The 22,459-nt window shown below is 43.7% G+C and overlaps 1 protein-coding gene across 1 annotated transcript in view; it reads left to right on the forward strand.

The window, feature by feature from the left end:
* Positions 1 to 22,459, forward strand: part of asap1a (ArfGAP with SH3 domain, ankyrin repeat and PH domain 1a) — a 206,090-nt gene that overhangs the window by 68,836 nt on the left and 114,795 nt on the right. The window contains exons 3-6 of the mRNA XM_029642272.2: positions 167 to 312; positions 8,950 to 9,024; positions 15,813 to 15,862; positions 16,001 to 16,130. Coding sequence (XP_029498132.1) covers positions 167 to 312; positions 8,950 to 9,024; positions 15,813 to 15,862; positions 16,001 to 16,130 — 401 coding nt within the window. The remainder of the gene's footprint in view (positions 1 to 166; positions 313 to 8,949; positions 9,025 to 15,812; positions 15,863 to 16,000; positions 16,131 to 22,459) is intronic.

Genomic DNA, 22,459 nt, shown 5'->3' on the forward strand with positions numbered 1-22,459 from the left:
TCTATATACATTTCATAGACTTAGGGTACCAGTTATATGTGAAGGTAATATTTTGGTCTGTTGAATATGAAAGGGACAGCATACTTCACTCCAGGACCCAAACGTTATTAATGAATCCCTTGTTTTGAGTGAACATGTTTTTTCATGTGTTGTGTCACGCTTGCAGATCACGTCCAGAATGAAGGGAATTATGGCCAGGCACTGGACAAGTTTGGTAGCAACTTCATCAGCAGGGACAACCCCGATCTAGGAACCGCCTTTGTCAAGTTCTCCAGCCTCGTCAAGGAGCTGTCCGCACTTCTGAAGAACCTGGTGAGATTTTTTAAGGGGATTTAATAAACAGATAGTGATCATGGCTCTGTATTAAACTGTGTTGCCGTGAGTTCGTTTTGGACTTGGGGACTGTGAAAAGATCCCTGGTGGCATGTGTTGTGGGGTGTGTATGAGTTCGTTTTGGACTTGGGGACTGTGAAAAGATCCCTGGTGGCATGTATTGTGGGGTGTGTATGGGAGTCTGAGCTGAATGTTAATTGATTATGCAGACAATATGACATTTTTGAATTTTATAATAAAAACTAGAAGATAAGTAGTTAATCTCTCATCAACCCTCAACCATGAAATTCTGGTATGCATGTTATTTCTGTATGTGCAGTTAAGAGCAAGGCATGCTTCTCTGTTTTGAGCCAGCTGTAGTTTTGCTCGTTTTTTTTGTGCTGTACTAGACCATATTACCGGACAGTAATCAAGATGGGACCAAAGCCTCAACTAGTACAGTTTGTTTTGTGTGTTTTTTAAATTTGATTTATTTCACCTTTATTTAACCAGGTAGGCTAGTTGAGAACAAGTTCTCATTTGCAACTGCGACCTGGCCAAGATAAAGCAAAGCAGTGTGACACAGACAACAACACAGAGTAACACATGGAGTAAACAATAAACAAGCCAATAACACAATAAACAAATCAATGACACAGTAGAAAAAAGAAAGTCTATATACAGTGTGTGCAAAAGACATGAGGAGGTAGGCAATAATAGGCCATAGGAGTGAATAGTTACAATTTAGCAGATTAACACTGGAGTGATAAATGAGCAGATGATGATGTGCAAGTAGAGATACTGGTGTGCAAAAGAGCAGAAAAGTAAATAAAATAAAAACAGTATGGGGATGAGAGCTAGATTGGGTGGGCTATTTACAGATGGACTATGTACAGCTGCAGCGATCGGTTAGCTGCTCAGATAGTTGATGTTAAGTTGGTGAGGGAAATACAAGTCTCCAACTTCAGTGATTTTTGCAATTCGTTCCAGTCACTGGCAGCAGAGAACTGGAAGGAAAGGCGGCCAAATGAGGTGTTGGCTTTGTTTTGTGTGTCAAAAAACGCAGAACATATTTTTTATTACAGACACCCTTTCCAATCTTCACAACAACTTTGTCAATATGACTTGACCATGATAATTGACCATCCAATGTTATCCTGTACCTAGGAGTTTAGCTTCCTCCACTTGCTGAATGCTCATACCCTTTATGTACAACTCCAGTTGAGGTTTAGGTCTTAGAGAATATTTTGAAACAGCAAAGCATCCCCACACCATCTCCTCCATGCTTCACGGTGGGAACCACATGGGGAGATCATCCATTCACCTACTCTGCGTCTCACAAAGACGTGGCGGTTGGAACCAAAAATCTCTCATTTGGACTCATCAGACCAAAGGACAGATTTCGACCGGTTTAATGTCCATCCTTTGCTTTTTTTCAGCTGGTCTTTTACCAAATAGGGTTATCTTCTGTGTCTGTTACTTGAACTCTGTGAAGCATTTATTTGGTCTGCAATATGAGGTGCAGTTAACTCTAATGAACATATCCTCTGCAGCCGAGGTAAACTTGGGTCTTCCTTTCCTGTGGCGGTCCTCATGAGAGCCAGTTTCTTCATCATCGCTTGATGGTTTTTGCGACTTGGTTTTTGCACTTGATTAAACGTTCAAAGTTCTTGAAATTTTCCGGATTGACTGACCTTCATGTCTTAAAGTAATGACAGACTGTTGTTTCTCTTTGCTTATTTGAGCTGTTCTTGCCATAATATGGACTTGGTCTTTTATCAAATAGGGCTATCTTCTGTATACCAACCCTACCTCGTCACAACAAAACTGATTGGCTCAAACACATGATAAAGGAAAGGAATTCCACAAATTAAGGTTCACCTGTTAATTGAAATGCATTCCAAGTGACTACATCATGGAGCTGGTTGAGAGAATGCCAAGAGTGTGCAAAGCTGTCATTAAGGTAAAGTGTGGCTACTTTGAAGAATCTCTAATATAAAATGTATTTTGTTGAACACTTTTTTTGGTTATGACATGATTCCATATATGTTATTTCATAGTTTTGATGTCTTCACGTCCAAACTTTTGACTGGTACTATATATATATAGATAGATAGATAGATATAGAGAGTCCCTCTGTCCAGTGTCGGTGTTCTTTTTCCCATCTAAATTATTTCTTTTTTTGGCCAGTCTGAGATATGGCTTTTTCTTTGCAACTTTCCTAGAAGGCCAGCATCCCGGAGTCGCCTCTGACGTTGAGACTGGTGTTTTGCGGGTACTATTTAATGAAGCTGCCAGTTGAGGACTTGTGAGGCGTCTGTTTCTCAAACTAGACACTATAATGTACTTGTCCTTGTTAAGGGAATTTTTATCAATAATGACTAATTATGTATACATTTCAATCAGGACTGACTAATCAGAATACTATTATGTTACTGTATATGTATGAATTTTCTTTCTTAATCCTAGTACTGAATATAATGTGTGTGTAAATATAATCAAGAATTAGAACAATGACTGTCACTTCCTTGGTAGAAATGAATGAACTATATCCTCAGACTGGCTAGAATGCTTATCTACACAAGAAGACCGTGGCTCGGCCATAAATTATATTAAATTGATAGGGAGACGATGTGGGAAGGCTTGAGATACTGCCTTTGTACCAGGGTGGAGAAGAGATGGGTTGGTACTGGAACTAATGACGTCATTTTCAGTTTATAACCTGTGGTAAACTGTATCGTGTTCAGTACTCTCGTGAATAAACTCTGCTGTTTGACTTTAAGACTGGGCTCTGTCCATTAATATAAAATAAGGGTCTTACAAATCCTTATGAATTGACAGTGTTTAATTTTAATTGGGTATTAAAACAGAGCAATTTAATTCCTGCAACAGTCCTCTTGCTCAGTTGTGCACCGGGGCCTCTCACTTCTCTCTCTATTCTGGTTAGATACAGTTTGCGCTGTTCTGTGAAGGGAGTAGAACACAGCATTGTACGAGATCTTCAGTTTCTTGGCATTTTCTCTCATGGGAAAGCCTTAATTTCTCAGAACAAGAACAGACTGCCGAGTTTCAAAAGAAAGTACTTTGTTTCTGGCCGTTTTGAGCCTGTAATCGAACCCACAAATGCTGAGGCTCCAGATACTCAACTAGTCTAAAGAAGGCCCGTTTTATTGCTTCTTTTAATCAGAACAACAGTTCAGCTATGCTAACATAATTGCAAAAGGGTTTTCTAATGATCAATTTAACATTATTAAATTGGATTAGCTAACACAATCTACAATCCAAGATGGCGTAGCAGTCAGACGTCTTGCTCCTGTCGTGTTCCCTGTATATATCGTTTCACAGCTTTTTCATCGCATATCCTTCAAAATATTTAGCTAAACCTCAACATCTAAATACTCTCCTGCAACCCGTCTCACCCAATGTGGCGTGGATCTGCTTTTTTTCCCTAAAGTATTTATATTTACTTCGGATCTGGAATTCCTCAACTGAAGCTAGCCAGCTAACTACCAGCTATCAGTCAGCAAACCATTGCCAGTGGTCATCAGCTAACCTTCAGCTCGGAAAGCTCTCGTCAGTTCGAACAACGTGACTCTAACCAGAGCGTAACAGACCTGTTATTTTTATCCCCGGATTCCTACCGCAAACTGAACATTTTCATCTGGATTTTCACAACTAGCTAACCGCAATCCTGGTTGACTACTCCTGGCAATCACAAATTAGCTTGAAGCTAGCCCGGGACGGGCTCCTGTGCTACCACCGAAGTATACTCCTGGGCTACAATATCCGGACCCCTTCTACAGCCGTTATGGGGCATGGAACCCCGCAGATCCCCTAAAACTGGAATACCGACATAATCTGCCCGAGGACTCCCAACAGGCCCCTCAGGCGCGACGCCCGCTGAAGGCCCATTATGCTAACCAGCTAGGCCTGCTAGCTACCTAGAGCTACTTGGAACCCTACTAATTCCATGACTGGTCTATCAACGTCACCGCACGAAGAGGCAAAAACAGACCTACCCCCATTGCGACGTCCCCCAAAGGCTAACTTTCTAGCCCCTGCTATCTGCTTGCTTGCTATCCCGGTCGGCTAACTGCTAGCTTGCCTGCCCGGTCTGCTAACTGCTAGCCCTTGCTAATTCGTCAAGATAGAACTGCCAAAGGGGGAGGAGTTGCAGTCTACTGCAGAGAGAGCCTGCAAAGTAATGTCATACTTTCCAGATCCATACCCAAACAATTCGAACTACTAATTTTGAACATTACTCTCTCCAGAAACAAGTCTCTCACTGTTGCCGCCTGCTACCGACCCCCCTCAGCTCCCAGCTGTGCCCTGGACACCATTTGTGAATTGATCGCCCCCCCATCTAGCTTCAGAGTTTGTTCTGTTAGGTGACCTAAACTGGGATATGCTTAACACCCCGGCAGTCCTACAATCTAAGCTAGATGCCCTCAATCTCACACAAATCATCAAGGAACCCACCAGGTACAACCCTAAATCTGTAAACAAGGGCACCCTCATAGATGTCATCCTGACCAACTGGCCCTCCAAATACACCTCCGCTGTCTTCAACCAGGATCTCAGCGATCACTGCCTCATTGCCTGTATCTGCTACGGAGCCGCAGTCAAACGACCACCCCTCATCACTGTCAAACGCTCCCTAAAACACTTCTGTGAGCAGGCCTTTCTAATCGACCTGGCCCGGGTATCCTGGAAGGACATTGACCTCATCCCGTCAGTTGAGGATGCCTGGTCATTCTTTAAAGTAACTTCCTCACCATTTTAGATAAGCATGCTCCGTTCAAAAAAATGCACAACTAAGAACAGATACAGCCCTTGGTTCACTCCAGACCTGACTGTCCTCGACCAGCACAAAAACATCCTGTGGCGGACTGCAATAGCATCGAATAGTCCCCGCGATATGCAACTGTTCAGGGAAGTCAGGAACCAATACACGCAGTCAGTCAGGAAAGCAAAGGCCAGCTTCTTCAGGCAGAAATTTGCATCCTGTCGCTCCAACTCCAAAAAGTTCTGGGACACTGTGAAGTCCATGGAGAACAAGAGCACCTCCTCCCAGCTGCCCACTGCACTGAGGCTAGGTAACACGGTCACCACCGATAAATCCATGATTATCGAAAACTTCAACAAGCATTTCTCAACGGCTGGCCATGCCTTCCGCCTGGCTAGACAGTACTGTGCAGCAGTCTTCATCGACCTTGCCAAGGCTTTCGACTCTGTCAATCACCATATTCTTATCGGCAGACTCTGTAGCCTCGGTTTTTCAGATGACTGCCTTGCCTGGTTCACCAACTACTTTGCAGACATAGTTCAGTGTGTCAAATCGGAGGGCATGCTGTACGGCCGACTCTTTTCTCTGTATATATCAATGATGTTGCTCTTGCTGCGGGCGATTCCCTGATCCACCTCTACGCAGACGACACCATTCTATATACTTCCGGCCCGTCCTTGGACACTGTGCTATCTAACCTCCAAACGAGCTTCAATGCCATACAAACACTCCTTCCGTGGCCTCCAACTGCTCTTAAACGCAAGTAAAACTAAATGCATGCTATTCAATCGATCACTGCCCGCACCTGCCTGCCTGTCCAGCATCACTACTCAGCGGCAACGTTCCAATCTAAATCTAGAATCGGCTTCCTATATCGCAACAAAGCATCCGTCACTCATGCTGCCAAACATACCCTCGTAAAACTGACCATCCTACCGATCCTCGACTTCGGTGATGTCATCTATAAAATAGCCTCCAACACTCTACTCAACAAACTGGATGCAGTCTACCACAGTGCCATCCGTTTTGTCACCAAAGCCCCATACACTACCCACCATTGCGACCTGTACGTCTCGTTGGTTGGCCCTCGCTTCATACTCGTCGCCAAATCCACTGGCTACAGGTGATCTACAAGTCTCTGCTAGGTAAAGCCCCGCCTTATCTCAGCTCACTGGTCACCATAGCAGCAGCCACTCGTAGCACGCTCTCCAGCAGATATATCTCACTGGTCACACCCAAAGCCAATTCCTCCGTTGGTCGTTTTTCTTCCAGTTCTCTGCTGCCCATGACTGGAACGAATGGCAAAAATCTCTGAAGCTGGAGACTCACATCTCCCTCACTAGCTTTAAGCACCAGCTGTCAGAGCAGCTTACAGATCACTGCACCTGTACATAGATGGGCTGTTTACAGATGGGCTATCTACCTACCTCATCTCCAGACTGGTATTTATTTATTCACCATGGGACCACGCAGCCGGCATCCCGCTCAGGAAGGAGACACGTTCTGTGTCATAAGGTGAAAGCACCAATTTGTAAGTCGCTCTGGATAAGAGCGTCTGCTAAATGACTTAAATGTAAATGTAAATGTAAATGTCTCCTCGAGATGAACGTACTTTGGTGCGAAAAGTGCAAATTATTCCCAGAACAACAGTAAAGGACCTTGTGAAGATGCTGCAGGAAACAGGTACAAAAGTATCTATATCCACAGTAAAACGAGTCCTATATCGACATAACCTGAAAGGCTGCTCAGCAAGGAAGAAGCTACTGCTCCAAATCCACCATAAAAAAGACAGACTATGGTTTGCAACTGCATATGTGTAACGGTTTTCTAGGTGTGGTGAAGGAGAGTCGGACCAAAACGCAGCGTGTAGATTGCGATCCATGTTTAATGGAAAAAACACACGTAAACACGAATCAATACAAAACACTACAAAAACAATAAACGTAACGAAAACCGAAAACAGCCTATACTTGTGTCAACTAACACAGAACAAGGACATCAGGACACTAAGGACAATCACCCACGACAAACTCAAAGAATATGGCTGCCTAAATATGGTTCCCAATCAGAGACAACGATAAGCACCTGCCTCTGATTGAGAACTACTCCAGACAGCCATAGACTTTGCTAGATAACCCCACTAGCTACAATCCCAAATACATAACCACCAAAACCCCAAGACAAAACACACCACAATACAAAAACTCCATGCCACACCCTGGCCTGACCCAATACATGAAGAAAAACACAAAATACTTAGACCAGGGCGTGACAATATGGGGACAAAGATTGTGCTTTTTGGAGAAATGTCCTCTGGTCTGATGAAACAAAAATAGAACTGTTTGGCCATAATTACCATTGTTATGCTTGGAGACAAAAGGGGGATGCTTGCAAGCCGAAGAACCCCATCCCAACCGTGAAACACGGGTGTGGCAGCATCATGTTGTGGGGCTGCTTTGCTGCAGGAGGGACTGTTGCACTTCACAAAATATATGGCGTCATGAGAAATGAAAATTACGTGGATATATTGAAGCAACATCTCAAGACATCAGTCAGGAAGTTAAATGGGTCTTCCAAATTTACAATGACCCCAAGCATACTTCCAAAGTTGTGGAAAAATGGCTTAAGGAGAACAAAGTCAAGGTATTGGAGTGGCCATCACAAAACCCTGACCTCAAGCCTATAGACAATTTGTGGGCAGAACTGAAAAAGCGTGTGTGAGCAAGGGGGCCTACAATTCTGACTCTGTTACACCAGCTCTGTCAGGAGGAATTTTGGGGAAGCTTGTGGAAGGCTACCCAAAATGTTTGACCCAAGTTAAACAATTTAAATGCAATGCAACCAAATACTAATTGAGTGTATCTAAACTTTTTATTAACTGCCTGTTCAGGGGCAGAACGACAGATTTGTACCTTGTCAGCTCGGGGGTTTGAACTTGCAACCTTCCGGTTACTAGTCCAACGCTCTAACCACTAGGCTACCCTGCCTCTTATGACCCACTGGGAATGTGATGAAATAAATAAAATATGAAATAAATCATTCTCTCTACTAATATTATGACATTTCACATTCTTAAAATTGAGTGGTGATCCTAATTTACCTAAAACAGGGAATTTGTTCTTGGATTAAATGTCAGGAATTGTCATACTGAGTTGAAATGACTAAGGTGTTTGTAAACTTCCGAGTGGCAGATCAAATGCAAGCCTGGCAATATAATTAAAATATGCCACTTTGCAGGTGCTTTTGTCCAAAACAGTGAAAACATTTCTAGGATGTCTGTAAATCCATGACCTCGGTGTTGCTGGTGCCATTCTCTTACCAATTGATCCTTCGCTAAGCCCTACCCCCTTGGTTACTGTTGCAACCTCTGACAACATTTTCCCTGGAAGCCACATTCTAACCACATGCGAAATCCCCTCACAATGGTCTCAAACTGTGTTTTTAACAGGATCTGCATTTCAAGAATCACAGTAGCAAATACCCCTGATGCCCTATTCAATTATTTAGCCATTTAAACCATTTCTTTTTGTATGAAAACTATTTTGTAATGCCCTCAATGGCTTTCATGTGTTTCAAACGTGATCTTGTCCGAGACTTCGGAGTCGACCACAGTTGCTATCCATTGGAGCACTGCGATTGGTTGGCCAAAATTCTGGGGCAGATCTTAGCGAAGGGTCAATTGAGCCAGGCAATATCGAAGAACCACAAAGATAAATGTGTGTTGGTTATGTCATTCACTGGCTCTGTGCATGACACCTGAAATTCAAGTACTGTGATTAGAGCTGCCAAATTCCCATGGAAATATAATCTTTGTTGTTTTGAGAATGAACCATCCTCTGTCTCATCCACAGCTCCAGAGCTTGAGCCATAATGTGGTCTTCACCCTGGACTCTCTTCTCAAAGGGGACCTCAAAGGAGTTAAGGGGGTAAGTTGTTGCTGTATTGGATAGAATCCACGACCTCATCACGTCCTGCCAAGTTAATAAGAGGCTGTCTCTTTGCAAAGATTTACTGACCCATAACATTATTAAACCTAAATCTGAAAATCTACATAGTAAATCTCAGAAGTACTAGTCAGTGGGTTGTTCACTCTGGCTTTCCTTTAATACACAGTCCAAAATAAATATGTCCTATTTTTGACTGCCATTTCCTGATGTCATCCCCAAAATTCTGCTGGACCTTTTTTCTTGTTAATGAATGAGTGTACATCAAATCATCAAATCAAATTGTATTAGTCACATGCACCGAATACAACAGGTGTAGACCTTACAGTGAAATGCTTACTTACGAGCCCCTAACCGACAATGCAGTTTAACAAAAATATGGATAAGAATAAGAAATAAAAGTAACAAGTAATTAAAGAGCAACAGTAAAATAATAATAGCGGGACTATATACAGGGGGCTACCGGTACAGAGTCAATGTGCGGTGGCATTGGTTAGTTGAGGTAATATGTACATGTAGGTAGAGTTATTAAAGTGAGATGATAACAGAGAGTAGCAGCGGTGTAAATGGAGGGGGGGCAAATGCAAATAGTCTTCGTAGCCATTTGATCAGGTGTTCAGGAGTCTTATGGCTTGGGGGTAGAAGCTGTTTAGAAGCCTCTTGGACCTAGCCTTGGCACTCCGGTACCTCTTGCCGTGCGGTAGCAGAGAGAACAGTCTATGACTAGGGTGGCTGGAATCTTTGACAATGTTTAGGGCCTTCCTCTGACACCGCCTGGTATAGGGGTCCTGGATGGCAGGAAGCTTGGCCCCAGTGATGTACTGGGCCGTTCGCACTACCCACTGTAGTGCCTTGCAGTCGGAGGCCGAGCAGTTGCCATACCAGGCAGTGATGCAACCAGATGCTCTAGATGGTGCAGCTGTTGAACCTTTTGAGGATCTGAGGACCCATCCCAAATCTTTTCATTCTCTTGAGGGGGAATAGGTTTTGTCGTGCCCTCTTCACGACTGTCTTGGTGTGCATGGACCATGTTAGTTTGTTAGTGATGTGGACACCAAGGAACATGAAGCTCTCAACCTGCACTACTGCAGCCCCGACGATGAGAATGGGGGCGTGCTTGGTCCTCTTCTTCCTGCAGTCCACAATCATCTCTTTTGTCTTGATCACGTTGTGGGAGAGGTTGTCATCCTGGTACCACACTGTCAGGTCTCTGACCTCCTCCCTATAGGCTGTCTCGTCGTTGTCGGTGATCAGGCCTACACACTGTTGTCATTGGCAAACTTAATGATGGTGTTGGAGTCGTGCCTGGCCATGCAGTCATGAGTGAACAGGACTGCGCACACACGCCTGCGGGGCCCCTGTGTTGAGGATCAGCGTGGCAGATGTGTTGTTACCTACCCTTACCACCTGGGGGTGGCCTGTCAGGAAGTCCAGGATCCAGTTGCAGAGGGAGGTGTTTAGTCCCAGGGTCCTTAGCTTATTGATGAGCTTTGAGGGCACTATGGTGTTGACCGCTGAGCTGTAGTCAATGAATAGCGTTCTCACATAAGTGTTCCTTTTGTCCATGTGGGAAAGGGCAGTGCAGAGTGCAATAGAGATTGCATCATCTGTGGATCTTTTGGGGTGGTATGCAAATTGGAGTGGGTCTAGGGTTTCTTGGATAATGGCGTTGATGTGAGCCATGACCAGCCTTTCAAAGCACTTCATGGCTACAGACGTGAGTGCTACGGGTCGGTAGTCATTTAGGTAGGTTACTTTATTGTTCTTGGGCACAGGGACTATGGTGGTCTGCTTGAAACATGTTGGTATTACAGCCTTGGACAGAGGTTGAAAATGTCAGTGAAGACACTTGCCAGTTGGTTAGCACATGCTCGCAGTACACGTCCTGATAATCCGTCTGGCCCTGCAGGACTTTGAATGTTGACCTGTTTAAAGGTCTTACTCCAGAATAGCTGGTGCTCTCATGCACATTTCAGTGTAATTTGTCTGGAAGTGAGCATAGAAGTAGTTTAGCTCGTCTGGTAGGCTCATGTCACTGGGCAGCTCTCGGTTGTGCTTCCCTTTGTAGTCTGTAATGGTTTGCAAGCCCTGCCACATCCAACGTGCATCAGAGCCAGTGTAGTACGATTCAATCTTAGTCCTTTATTGAAGCTCTGCCTGTTTGATGGTTCATCGGTGGTATAGCGGGATATCTTATAAGCTTCCGGGTTAGAGTCCCACTCCTTGTGTGTGGAGGATAGGTGGTCCAGCATTTTTTTCCTTTGGTTGCACATTTAACATGCTGATTGAAATTTGCTAAAACAGATTTAAGTTTCCCTGCATTAAAGTCCCCGGCTACTAGGAGCGCCGCCTCTGGGTGAGCGTTTTCTTGTTTGCTTATAGCGGAATACAGCTCATTCAATGCTATCTTAGTGTCAGCCTCTGACTGTGGTGGTATGTAAAACAGCTATGAAAAATACAGATTAAAACTCTCTAAGTAGGTAGTGTGGTCTACAGTTTATCATGAGATACTCTACCTCAGGTGAGCAATAGCTCGAGACTTCCTTAGATATCGTGCACCAGCTGTTATTTACAAAAATACATAGTCCGCTGCCCCATGTCTTACCAGATGCCGCTATTCTATCCTGCCAGTGCAGCTTATAGCCAGCTGTATGTTGATAGTGTTGTCATTCAACCACGACTCCGTGAAGCATAAGATATTACAGTTGTGAATGACCCATCGGTAGTTTAATCTTACGCGTAGGTCATCAGTTTTATTGTTCAAAGATTGCCCATTTGCTAGCAGAATGGAAGGTAGCGGGGTTTATTTGATCGCCTACGAAATCTCAGAAGGCAGCCCGCCCTCCGGACCCTTTTTCTGTGCCTCCTCATCACGCAAATAACAGGGATCTGGGCCTGTTTCCGGGAAAGCAGTATATCGTTCGCGTAGGCCTCGTCAGTATCGTTAAAGGAAAAAAAGTATTCTGCCAGTCTGTGGTGAGTAATCACAGTCATGATGTCCAGAAGTTATTTTTGGTCATAAGCGGCAACATTTATGTAAAACAATAGTTACAAACAACACTAATAAACAAACAAAAAAACACAATCAGCTGGAGGCACATAAAAAGTCTGCCTTCTCCGGTGCCATCTTAAATCCGTGTACACAAGACAGAGAAATGTCTTGTGTACACAGAAATGTCTTGTCTCAAAACAGAAAATACATTCATCAAAACTAAAAGATACCGTAAAACCAGCTTTGCACACCTGATTATGGAGAGTTTCTCCCATTCTTCTCTGCAGATCCTCTCAAACTCTGTCAGGTTGGATGGGGAGCGTCACTGCACAGCTATTTTCAGGTCTCTCCAGATATTCAATCCGGTTCAAGTCCAGGCTCTGGCTGAGCCACTCAAGAACATTCAGAGACTTGGCTGTATGCATAGGGTTGTTGTCCGTTGGAAGGTGAACCTTCGCCCCAGTCTGAGGTCTTGAGTGCTCTGGAGCAGGTTTTTATCAAGGATCTTTCTGACTTTGCTTCGTTCATCTTTCCCTCAATCCTGACTAGTCTCCCAGTCCCTGCTGCCGAAAAACATCCCCACAGCATAATGCTGCCCCCACCATGCTTCATCTTAGGCATGGTTCCAGATTTCCTCCAGAAGTGACTGTTGGCATTCAGGCCAAAGAGTTCAATCTTGAGTTCAATCTTGGCAAACTCCAATTGGGCTGTCATGTGCCTTTTACTGAGGAGTGGCTTCTGTCTGGCCACTCTACCATAAAGACCTGATTGGTGGAGTGCTGCAGATGTGGTTGTCCTTCAGGAAGATTATCTCATCTGCACAGAAGAACTAGAGCTCTGTCAGAGTGACCATCGGGTTCTTGGTCACCTCCCTGACCAAGGCCCTTCTCCCTCGATTGCTCAGTTTAGCCGGGCGGCCAGCTCTAGGAAGAGTCTTGGTGGTTCCACACTTCTTTCATTTAAGAATGATGGAGGCCACTGTGTTCTTGGGGACCTTCAATGCTGCAGACATTTTTTGTTACCCTTCTTCAGATCTGTGCCTCTACACAATCCTGTCTCGGAGCTCTACGGACAATTTTTTCGACCTCATGGCTTGGCTTTTGCTGTGACTTAAAAAACTGTTTTTGCTTTGCCATTATGGGGTATTTTGTGTAGATTCATAAAGCCAAGGGGTGAAAAAGTCTATCTTTCTGCTATCTAAATAATTTCAGAATGCACTGTCAGTCAGTCTGGATAAGAGTCTTTTTATAAATTACTAAAATTTGTACTGGGATTTAGGGTTGAGAAGGTTACTTTCGAAATCCGTTTCTAGTTACCTGTCCAAAATAGTCAGTAACGTAACTTTTGGATTGCCCATACTGTCAGCTGATTACATTCCATTTCTTTTAGATTACTTTCCCCTTTAGAGGCATTTGGAAAATACACAAATGTATTTTACCAATTTGACATCTATTGCAGGATAAATCAATGTTAAAGTTTGTATATCTGGCCATATGTGGATGTAAAATGTTCCTTTATTGGTTGGTTATGTAGGCTTCTTCTAACCCATCGCTTTCTACTTCATATAGTATGGTTAAATTAAATCTTCACATCAAACCAAAGTCTATCAGAAATCGAGTCAGTCCAATAAATGTTATACTTCTTGATCTTCAAGAATAGGACTTGGAAATATGTACGTATAGATTAGCCAAATTGTTTTACTTGAATATGGCCCCAAAACGAAGAACTTATGAGCTGGCCCTACTCCCGTGTTTATGATTTTGTTGTCATTGAGGACTGTTTGGGTCTATTGATTGGCATATCCTCTACCCCTTGATTCCATTCGCTCCGTTCCAGCTATTATTATGAGCCGTTCTCCCCTCAGCAGCCTCCACTGGTTTGATTCCATTCGCTCCATTCTAGCTATTATTATGAGCCGTTCTCCCCTCAGCAGCCTCCACTGGTTTGATTCCATTCCATTCGCTCCGTTCCAGCTATCATTATGAGCCGTTCTCCCCTCAGCAACCTCCACTGGTTTGATTCCATTCCATTCGCTCCGTTCCAGCTATTATTATGAGCCGCACTCCCCTCAGCAGCCTCCACTGGTTTGATTCCATTCCATTGGCTCCGTTCCAGCTATTATTATGAGCCGCTCTCCCCTCAGCAGCCTCCACTATCAATTGGGTGGTCATTGTTTTACCAACTGTGCCACGACGTGCTGCAGCAGTAGGCCTAACATTGCTAGACCAACACATGTCCTCCCCCTGCCCCCTGGATGTTGTTTCTCTATGAATAATTGTAATATCGAGGATTAAAAAGAAAAGATGCAAAAAAAGAAAGATGCAAAACCAGGAAATACAAAACAGAGAAAACAGAATTATGTGGTCTCAAAGTTGTTATTTGACCAGGTATGTTGACCGAGTTGTTATTTGACCGGGTATGTTGACAGAGTTGGTATTTGACCGGGTATGTCGACAGAGTTGGTATTTGACCAGGTATGTTGACAGAGTTGGTATTTGACCAGGTATGTTGACCGAGTTGGTATTTGACCAGGTATGTTGACCGAGTTGGTATTTGACCAGGTATGTTGACCGAGTTGGTATTTGACCAGGTATGTTGACAGAGTTGGTATTTGACCAGGTATGTTGACAGAGTTGGTATTTGACCAGGTATGTTGACAGAGTTGGTATTTGACCAGGTATGTTGACAGAGTTGGTATTTGACCAGGTATGTTGACAGAGTTGGTATTTGACCAGGTATGTCGACAGAGTTGGTATTTGACCGAGGAATGTCGACAGAGTTGGTATTTGACCAGGTATGTCGACAGAGTTGGTATTTGACCAGGTATGTCGACAGAGTTGGTATTTGACCAGGTATGTCGACAGAGTTGGTATTTGAAAAGGTATGTCGACAGAGTTGGTATTTGACCAGGTATGTCGACAGAGTTGGTATTTGAAAAGGTATGTCGACAGAGTTGGTATTTGAAAAGGTATGTCGACAGAGTTGGTATTTGAAAAGGTATGTCGACAGAGTTGGTATTTGAAAAGGTATGTCGACAGAGTTGGTATTTGAAAAGGTATGTCGACAGAGTTGGTATTTGACCAGGTATGTCGACAGAGTTGGTATTTGACCAGGTATGTCGACAGAGTTGGTATTTGACCAGGTATGTCGACAGAGTTGGTATTTGACCAGGTATGTCGACAGAGTTGGTATTTGACCAGGTATGTCGACAGAAAATGCATATCTTGTACACCAATAACCCAGGGAAGAGTTTCAGGGTAGAGGATGTGCCAATTTGAAAGCTATAAAAATGGGTCACACTTTACTTGACACACAGCGTCATAACACATTATGACACGATCATAACCATGTCATAACACTGTCATTTACATATTTTGAGACATATATTGTGTGTTCATTAACATAAACATATTGTTGACACGTAGGCTATGGTGTAATGACATGTTTTGCTTTGTGTGGTAGGTTTTGTGGGTTTTGACACTATTACGTAGGTGTCATAACCAGCCATAAAATAACGCAATTATATGTCACAACAGGTCTAAATATGTGTCATGACCATATTATATGAGCTACCAAAAAGTGTTACCCAAACAATTTGTAGCTCACGATATGTTTATATATGTTTTAAAAGCTCTCATGCTAGAAAAGGTGGAAGAACCTTGTTCTATAGGTACGATTGACCACAGCTCCAAAAGAGTCGTTGTACATGATTGAGAAAAATGCTAATATTGATTTATTTGCAATGATTTGATTGGATTCTTTCCTCGTTAATCTTCAGGACATAAAGAAGCCGTTTGACAAGGCATGGAAGGACTATGAGGCTAAATTGTAAGTTTGCTTTACTGTACATTTGTGTGCGTGCATATGCTTGTGTAAGTCGACTTACATTTTTTTGTATTGTATGCTCTGTGACTGTATTTTGAATGTGATCCTAACCTTGAGTGGAATTCTGGATTTTTCCCCCAGCACCAAAATTGAGAAAGAGAAGAGGGAGCATGCTAAACAACATGGGATGATTCGGACTGAGATTACCGGAGCTGAGATTGCAGAGGAGATGGAGAAGGAGCGACGTCTCTTCCAGTTACAGATGTGCGAGGTCAGTGAGTTTGTGTGCTTGCGTGTGGATGGGATAATATGTGCACATACTTTCTCTCTCATGCTCTGCATTAGCTTCTCGCTCTTCCTCCACTCTCTGTGACTGAACAAAAATATAAACGCAACATGTGTTTTTCATATGCAAAGAAAGCTTATTTCTCTAAAATGTTGTGCACAAATGTGTGCATTTCTCCTTTGCCAATATAATCCATCCACCTGAGAGGTGTGGCATATCAAGAAGCTGATTAAACAGCATGATTATTACACAGATGTGTCTTGTGCTCTAGAGAATAAAATGCCACTCTAAAACGTGCAGTTTTGTCACACAACACAATACCACAGATGTCTCAAGTTTTGAGAGAGTGTGCAATTGGCATGCTGACTGCAGGAATGTCCACCAGAGCTGTTGACAGAGAATTGAATGTTCATTTCTCTACCATAAGTCCTTTAAAAGTTGCCGCATGCTGCGGCGCAGCTTGTTTGGTGCCGCAGAACTCTATGGCACGTTACTTAAGTGTGAACCACTGGTACCATTAATGCTAGTTTGACCACCAGAGGGCATCTTTGAAAGCATTTGGTAGCCTTCAATAGTGCCTGTACTAGACGGGAGACCGGGGTTCAATTCCCAGACGGGCGGGAAGGAGTAGGCTGTCCTTGTAAATAAGAATGTGTCCTTAACCTCTTCAGTCGACCCTCTACTTTTTTGAACATTTTGTTAAAAATCGCGCAACATTTCAGCGCCCTGCTACTCATGCCAGGAATATAGTACGTTCATATGGTTAGAATGTGTGGATAGGAAAGCCTCGGACGTTTTTAAAACTGGTTAAATCACGACTGGCTATTACATAACGTGCGTTACATCGGAAAGCGCAGGAAAACCTGATCACAGAAAATGGAAATAAATATCCTTGCGCCACTTCCAGCAATTGTTAACAGTGAGCCGAATTAGATAAGACCGAGCATTCAACTCCCACAGCATCCCCATGTTGTCTCGAGTCTTGTGAATTGAATCCTCTTTGATTCTTGGTTGAACCATAAGAGGGGCACGACTTACCTCCGGTCTCCACCCAGATCATTCCGGAAGAGCTCTCTCCTGAAATTTTTTCCAAGACGACAGCTAATGATATTTACATCGCCTACGGATGATTTTTATCGCTTATTAACGTTTACTAATACCTAAAGTAGCATTACAAACGTATTTCGAAGTGTTTTGTGAAAGTTTATCGTCTACTTTTTGAATTTTAAAAAATGACGTTACGTTGTGAAACGCTGTTTTTTTCGTTTATCACACAGTCTACATATAACGATATCTTGGCTTTATATGGCCCGATTTAATCGAAATAAAGACCCAATAGTGTTTATGGGACATCTAGGAGTGCCAACAAAGAAGATGGTGAAAGGTAATGACTGTTTTCTATTTTGTTGTGCGGTTTGTGTAACGCCGAAATGCTAATTATTTTGTTTACGTCCCCTGCTGTGCTTTTCTGTTGTAGTGTATTGGTGCATGCTATCAGATAATAGCTTCTCATGCTGTCGCCGAAAAGCATTTTAAAAATCGGACTTGTTGCCTGGATTCACAATGAGTGTAGCTTTAATTTGATACCCTGCATGTGTATTTTAATGAACTTTTGAGTTTTAACTAATACTATTAGCATTTAGCGTAGCGCATTTGCATTTCCAGAGCTCTAGTTTAGACGCAAGCGTCCCAAGTAGAGGCAACAGGTTAACTGATTCCATGTGTATTATTTCATATTTGTGATGTCTTCACTATTATTCTACAATGTAGAAAATAGTAAATATAAAGAAAAACCCTGGAATGAGTAGGTGTGTCCAAACTTTTGACTGGTACTTGCTTAATTAATTAATAGTATGGTGTTTCTACTCTAAGAAAAACGAAAAACCCTCTGGGTTTCCGTTAGGATGGAACGGAAAATATGGCAGTGTACAATTTGACGGTCGGGAATACAGTAGTGTGTTATGTAGCTAAAGAATCCCTGTGTCGTGCGGGCACGCGGGAGACCGGGGTTCAATTCCCCGATGGGGAGGAAGGAGTAGGCTGGCCTTGTAAGTAAGAATTTGTTCTTAACTGACTTGCTTAGTTTAATAAAGGTTTCACTAAGAGCATAACATTTCTACAGCCTAATTTTCTAATTCTAGTCCAACGAATAGCCAAACAGAGATTCAGTGAAAATAAAAATCTCATTGATTTATTAAGGCCAGTCCCCATGCTTGGCTCAGAGCAGAGTGAAACGGTGCTAAAATAGTTGTAGTCTATTCCTTCAAATCCTATTGCTTCTAACTTCAATATGCTCTTTAAATAAATAAAACCTACACCACTTTTAACAGCACATTACTCAACACTAGTGAGACTCATTTCACCTACAGTATATCAGAAAATATGACATGACTCTCAGCCAATAATAACATATAGAGGATTGGAGGATATTTTGTAATTCAGTGATATTTATTCCCATAGTAATTCATTATGGATCCATAACTAAATAAACATCTGCATTTTGAAAGAGTTTTTTTATCATTATTTTATGAATGAAAGCATAAAGATGCCATTATTAGTTACATTGTTTTCGTTTGAACGTGCAGACTGGCACTAAGAACAGAACAGTGGGAACGTATCCCTAGTCAGCTCCATTATTAGTGCAATGCCCCTTAAAGTGTTGCCAGTGTGGCGGGGAGGGAATCCACCCCCCCCCCCCCTCCTCCTCCCTTCCCCATGGTCTTAGGTCGGTCTTCTTTGCGCGGCTCTGCGGCCCATCCCGTGCCCCCTGCCCTCGTGCCTTGAACCTGGCGCACTTTCAGTGGATACAGTTGGAGAACTGCAAGGCAATCCCATTGTGCGCCACTCGGGAGCCATTACCAATATGACCAATATGTATTGTCCTGCTAATAACAGGGTTAATAATATATCTGTGAGAATATCCAACAGGCTTTTATATAATTATAAATTCTATAAATGTATTTATAATAATAATCGCTTTGTTTAAAAAATAACAATATTTTGGAGATTATTTCGTTTTCAAATTAAGTAAAATGAGTGAGAAAAAGCCATTCTTGAACATGGGGTGAGACATTGTTACTCATTTGTAAATAAAGCCAGTTTGTTATTTAGAATTCTTTCTGTTTTTAGAGGAGAGAAAGCAAAATCCTACAATCATCTCATGGGTCTCCCAGTCGAGGGCAGCATGGCAATTGATCCAGCATCTGTAGCAATACAGCTTGCACTGCTATGCAGTGTCTTAGACAGTTACACCACTCTGTGCAACGTGACCGGTTGGGAGTGGTCGACAGTACTACAGTGTGTATGTCTTTGTTGTCTCTCTGTTGAAATCACTGGTCCATCTGGGGAGTAATTTGACAGAAAGTCTCTGATTTGTCCATCAGAGAGCAAGGTCTTTCGTAGTTGTAGACCTGTTATAATGAATACGCCACACTCAGTCAAGTTTACTAGACTAAAGTACTTAAACAGCTACAGACTGAATGTTCCTGTGTAGTCCTTCATCTAGTCCTTTAACTTCCCTTTCGTTGTGTGGGAGAGAGTTTCTGCAGGTATTTACGACCGTCATCAAACTGTAGTGGGAGGGTGGTGTATCTTAAACCTATGATCCTCACCCAAAAGGGCAAGTCATGACAATGTTTACTATTTTTTACATTGTTAATAGTGAAGACATCAAAACTATGAAATAACACACATTGAGTCATCTAGTAACCAAAAAATATATTTTATATTTGAGGTCCTTCAAAGTTGCCACACTTTGTCTTGATGACAGATTTGCTCACTCTTGGCACTTTCTCAACCAGCTTCACCTGGAATGCTTTTCTAACAGTCTTGAAGAAGTTCCCACATATGCTGAGCTAGTGTTGGCTGCTTTTCCTTCACTCTGCTGTCCAACTCATCCCAAACCATCTCAATTGGGTTGAGGTCAGGTGATTGTGGAGGCCAGGTCATCTGATTCGGCACGCCATCACTCTCTTTCTTGGTCAAATAGCCCTTACAAAGCCTGGAGGTGTGTTGGGTCATTGTCCTGTTGAAAAACAAATGAAAGCCCCCTAAACCAGGTGGGATCGTGTATCGCTGCAGAATGCTGTGGTTGCCATGCTGGTTAAGTGTGCTTTGACAGTGTCACGAGCAAAGCACCCTCACATCAACACACCTCCTCCTCCATGCTTCATGTGGTGGGAACCACACATGCAGAGATCATCCGTTCACCTACTCTGCGTCTCACAAAGACACCTCTGAACAGTTGATGTTGAGATGTTTCTGTTACATTAACTCTGAAGCATTTATTTGGGCTGCATTTTCTGAGGCAGGTAACTCTAAAACTGATCCTCTGCAGCAGAGGTAACTTTGGGTCTTCCATTCCTGTGGCGGGCCTCATGAGAGCCAGTTTCATCAATCATAGTGCTTGATGGTTTTTGCAACTGTTCTTGAAGAAACTTTCAAAGTTCTTGAAATTGTCCAAATTGACTGACCTTCATGACTTAAAGTATTTGATGGACTGTCGTTCTCTTTGCTTATTTGAGCTGTTCTTACTATATTATGGACTTGGTCTTTTACCAAATAGGGTTATCTTCTGTATACCACCCCTACCTTGTCACAACACAACTGATTGGTTCAAAGGCATTAAGAAGGAAAGACATTCCACAAATTAACTTTTAACAAGGCACACCTGTTAATTTAACTAGGCACACCCTGTGCTCTGACCTCTTTCTCCCCCCTCTCTCCAGATGAAATCTCGCGTCTTGTGACGGCCGGCCGCCCAACAACCTGCCCGCTTGACCCTATCCCCTCCTCTCTTCTCCAGACCATTTCCGGAGACCTTCTCCCTTACCTCACCTCGCTCATCAACTCATCCCTGACCGCTGGCTACGTCCCTTCCGTCTTCAAGAGAGCGAGAGTTGCACACCTTCTAAAAAAACCTACACTCGATCCCTCCGATGTCAACAACTACAGACCAGTATCCCTTCTTTCTTTTCTCTCCAAAACTCTTGAACGTGCCGTCCTTGGCCAGCTCTCCCGCTATCTCTCTCAGAATGACCTTCTTGATCCAAATCAGTCAGGTTTCAAGACTAGTCATTCAACTGAGACTGCTCTTCTCTGTATCACGGAGGCGCTCCGCACTGCTAAAGCTAACTCTCTCTCCTCTGCTCTCATCCTTCTAGACCTATCGGCTGCCTTCGATACTGTGAACCATCAGATCCTCCTCTCCACCCTCTCCGAGTTGGGCATCTCCGGCGCGGCCCACGCTTGATTGTGTCCTACCTGACAGGTCGCTCCTACCAGGTGGCGTGGCGAGAATCCGTCTCCACACCACGTGCTCTCACCACTGGTGTCCCCCAGGGCTCTGTTCTAGGCCCTCTCCTATTCTCGCTATACACCAAGTCACTTGGCTCTGTCATAACCTCACATGGTCTCTCCTATCATTGCTATGCAGACGACACACAATTAATCTTCTCCTTTCCCCCTTCTGATGATCAGGTGGCGAATCGCATCTCTGCATGTCTGGCAGACATATCAGTGTGGATGACGGATCACCACCTCAAGCTGAACCTCGGCAAGACGGAGCTGCTCTTCCTCCCGGGGAAGGACTGCCCGTTCCATGATCTCGCCATCACGGTTGACAACTCCATTGTGTCCTCCTCCCAGAGCGCTAAGAACCTTGGCGTGATCCTGGACAACACCCTGTCGTTCTCAACTAACATCAAGGCGGTGGCCCGTTCCTGTAGGTTCATGCTCTACAACATCCGCAGAGTACGACCCTGCCTCACACAGGAAGCGGCGCAGGTCCTAATCCAGGCACTTGTCATCTCCCGTCTGGATTACTGCAACTCGCTGTTGGCTGGGCTCCCTGCCTGTGCCATTAAACCCCTACAACTCATCCAGAACGCCGCAGCCCGTCTGGTGTTCAACCTTCCCAAGTTCTCTCTCACGTCACCCCGCTCCTCCGCTCTCTCCACTGGCTTCCAGTTGAAGCTCGCATCCGCTACAAGACCATGGTGCTTGCCTACGGAGCTGTGAGGGGAACGGCACCTCAGTACCTCCAGGCTCTGATCAGGCCCTACACCCAAACAAGGGCACTGCGTTCATCCACCTCTGGCCTGCTCGCCTCCCTACCACTGAGGAAGTACAGTTCCCGCTCAGCCCAGTCAAAACTGTTCGCTGCTCTGGCCCCCCAATGGTGGAACAAACTCCCTCACGACGCCAGGACAGCGGAGTCAATCACCACCTTCCGGAGACACCTGAAACCCCACCTCTTTAAGGAATACCTAGGATAGGATAAAGTAATCCCTCTCACCCCCCCCCCTTAAAAGATT

Source organism: Oncorhynchus nerka, linkage group LG9b (genome assembly GCF_034236695.1).
Source record: "Oncorhynchus nerka isolate Pitt River linkage group LG9b, Oner_Uvic_2.0, whole genome shotgun sequence".
NCBI lineage: Eukaryota > Metazoa > Chordata > Actinopteri > Salmoniformes > Salmonidae > Oncorhynchus > Oncorhynchus nerka.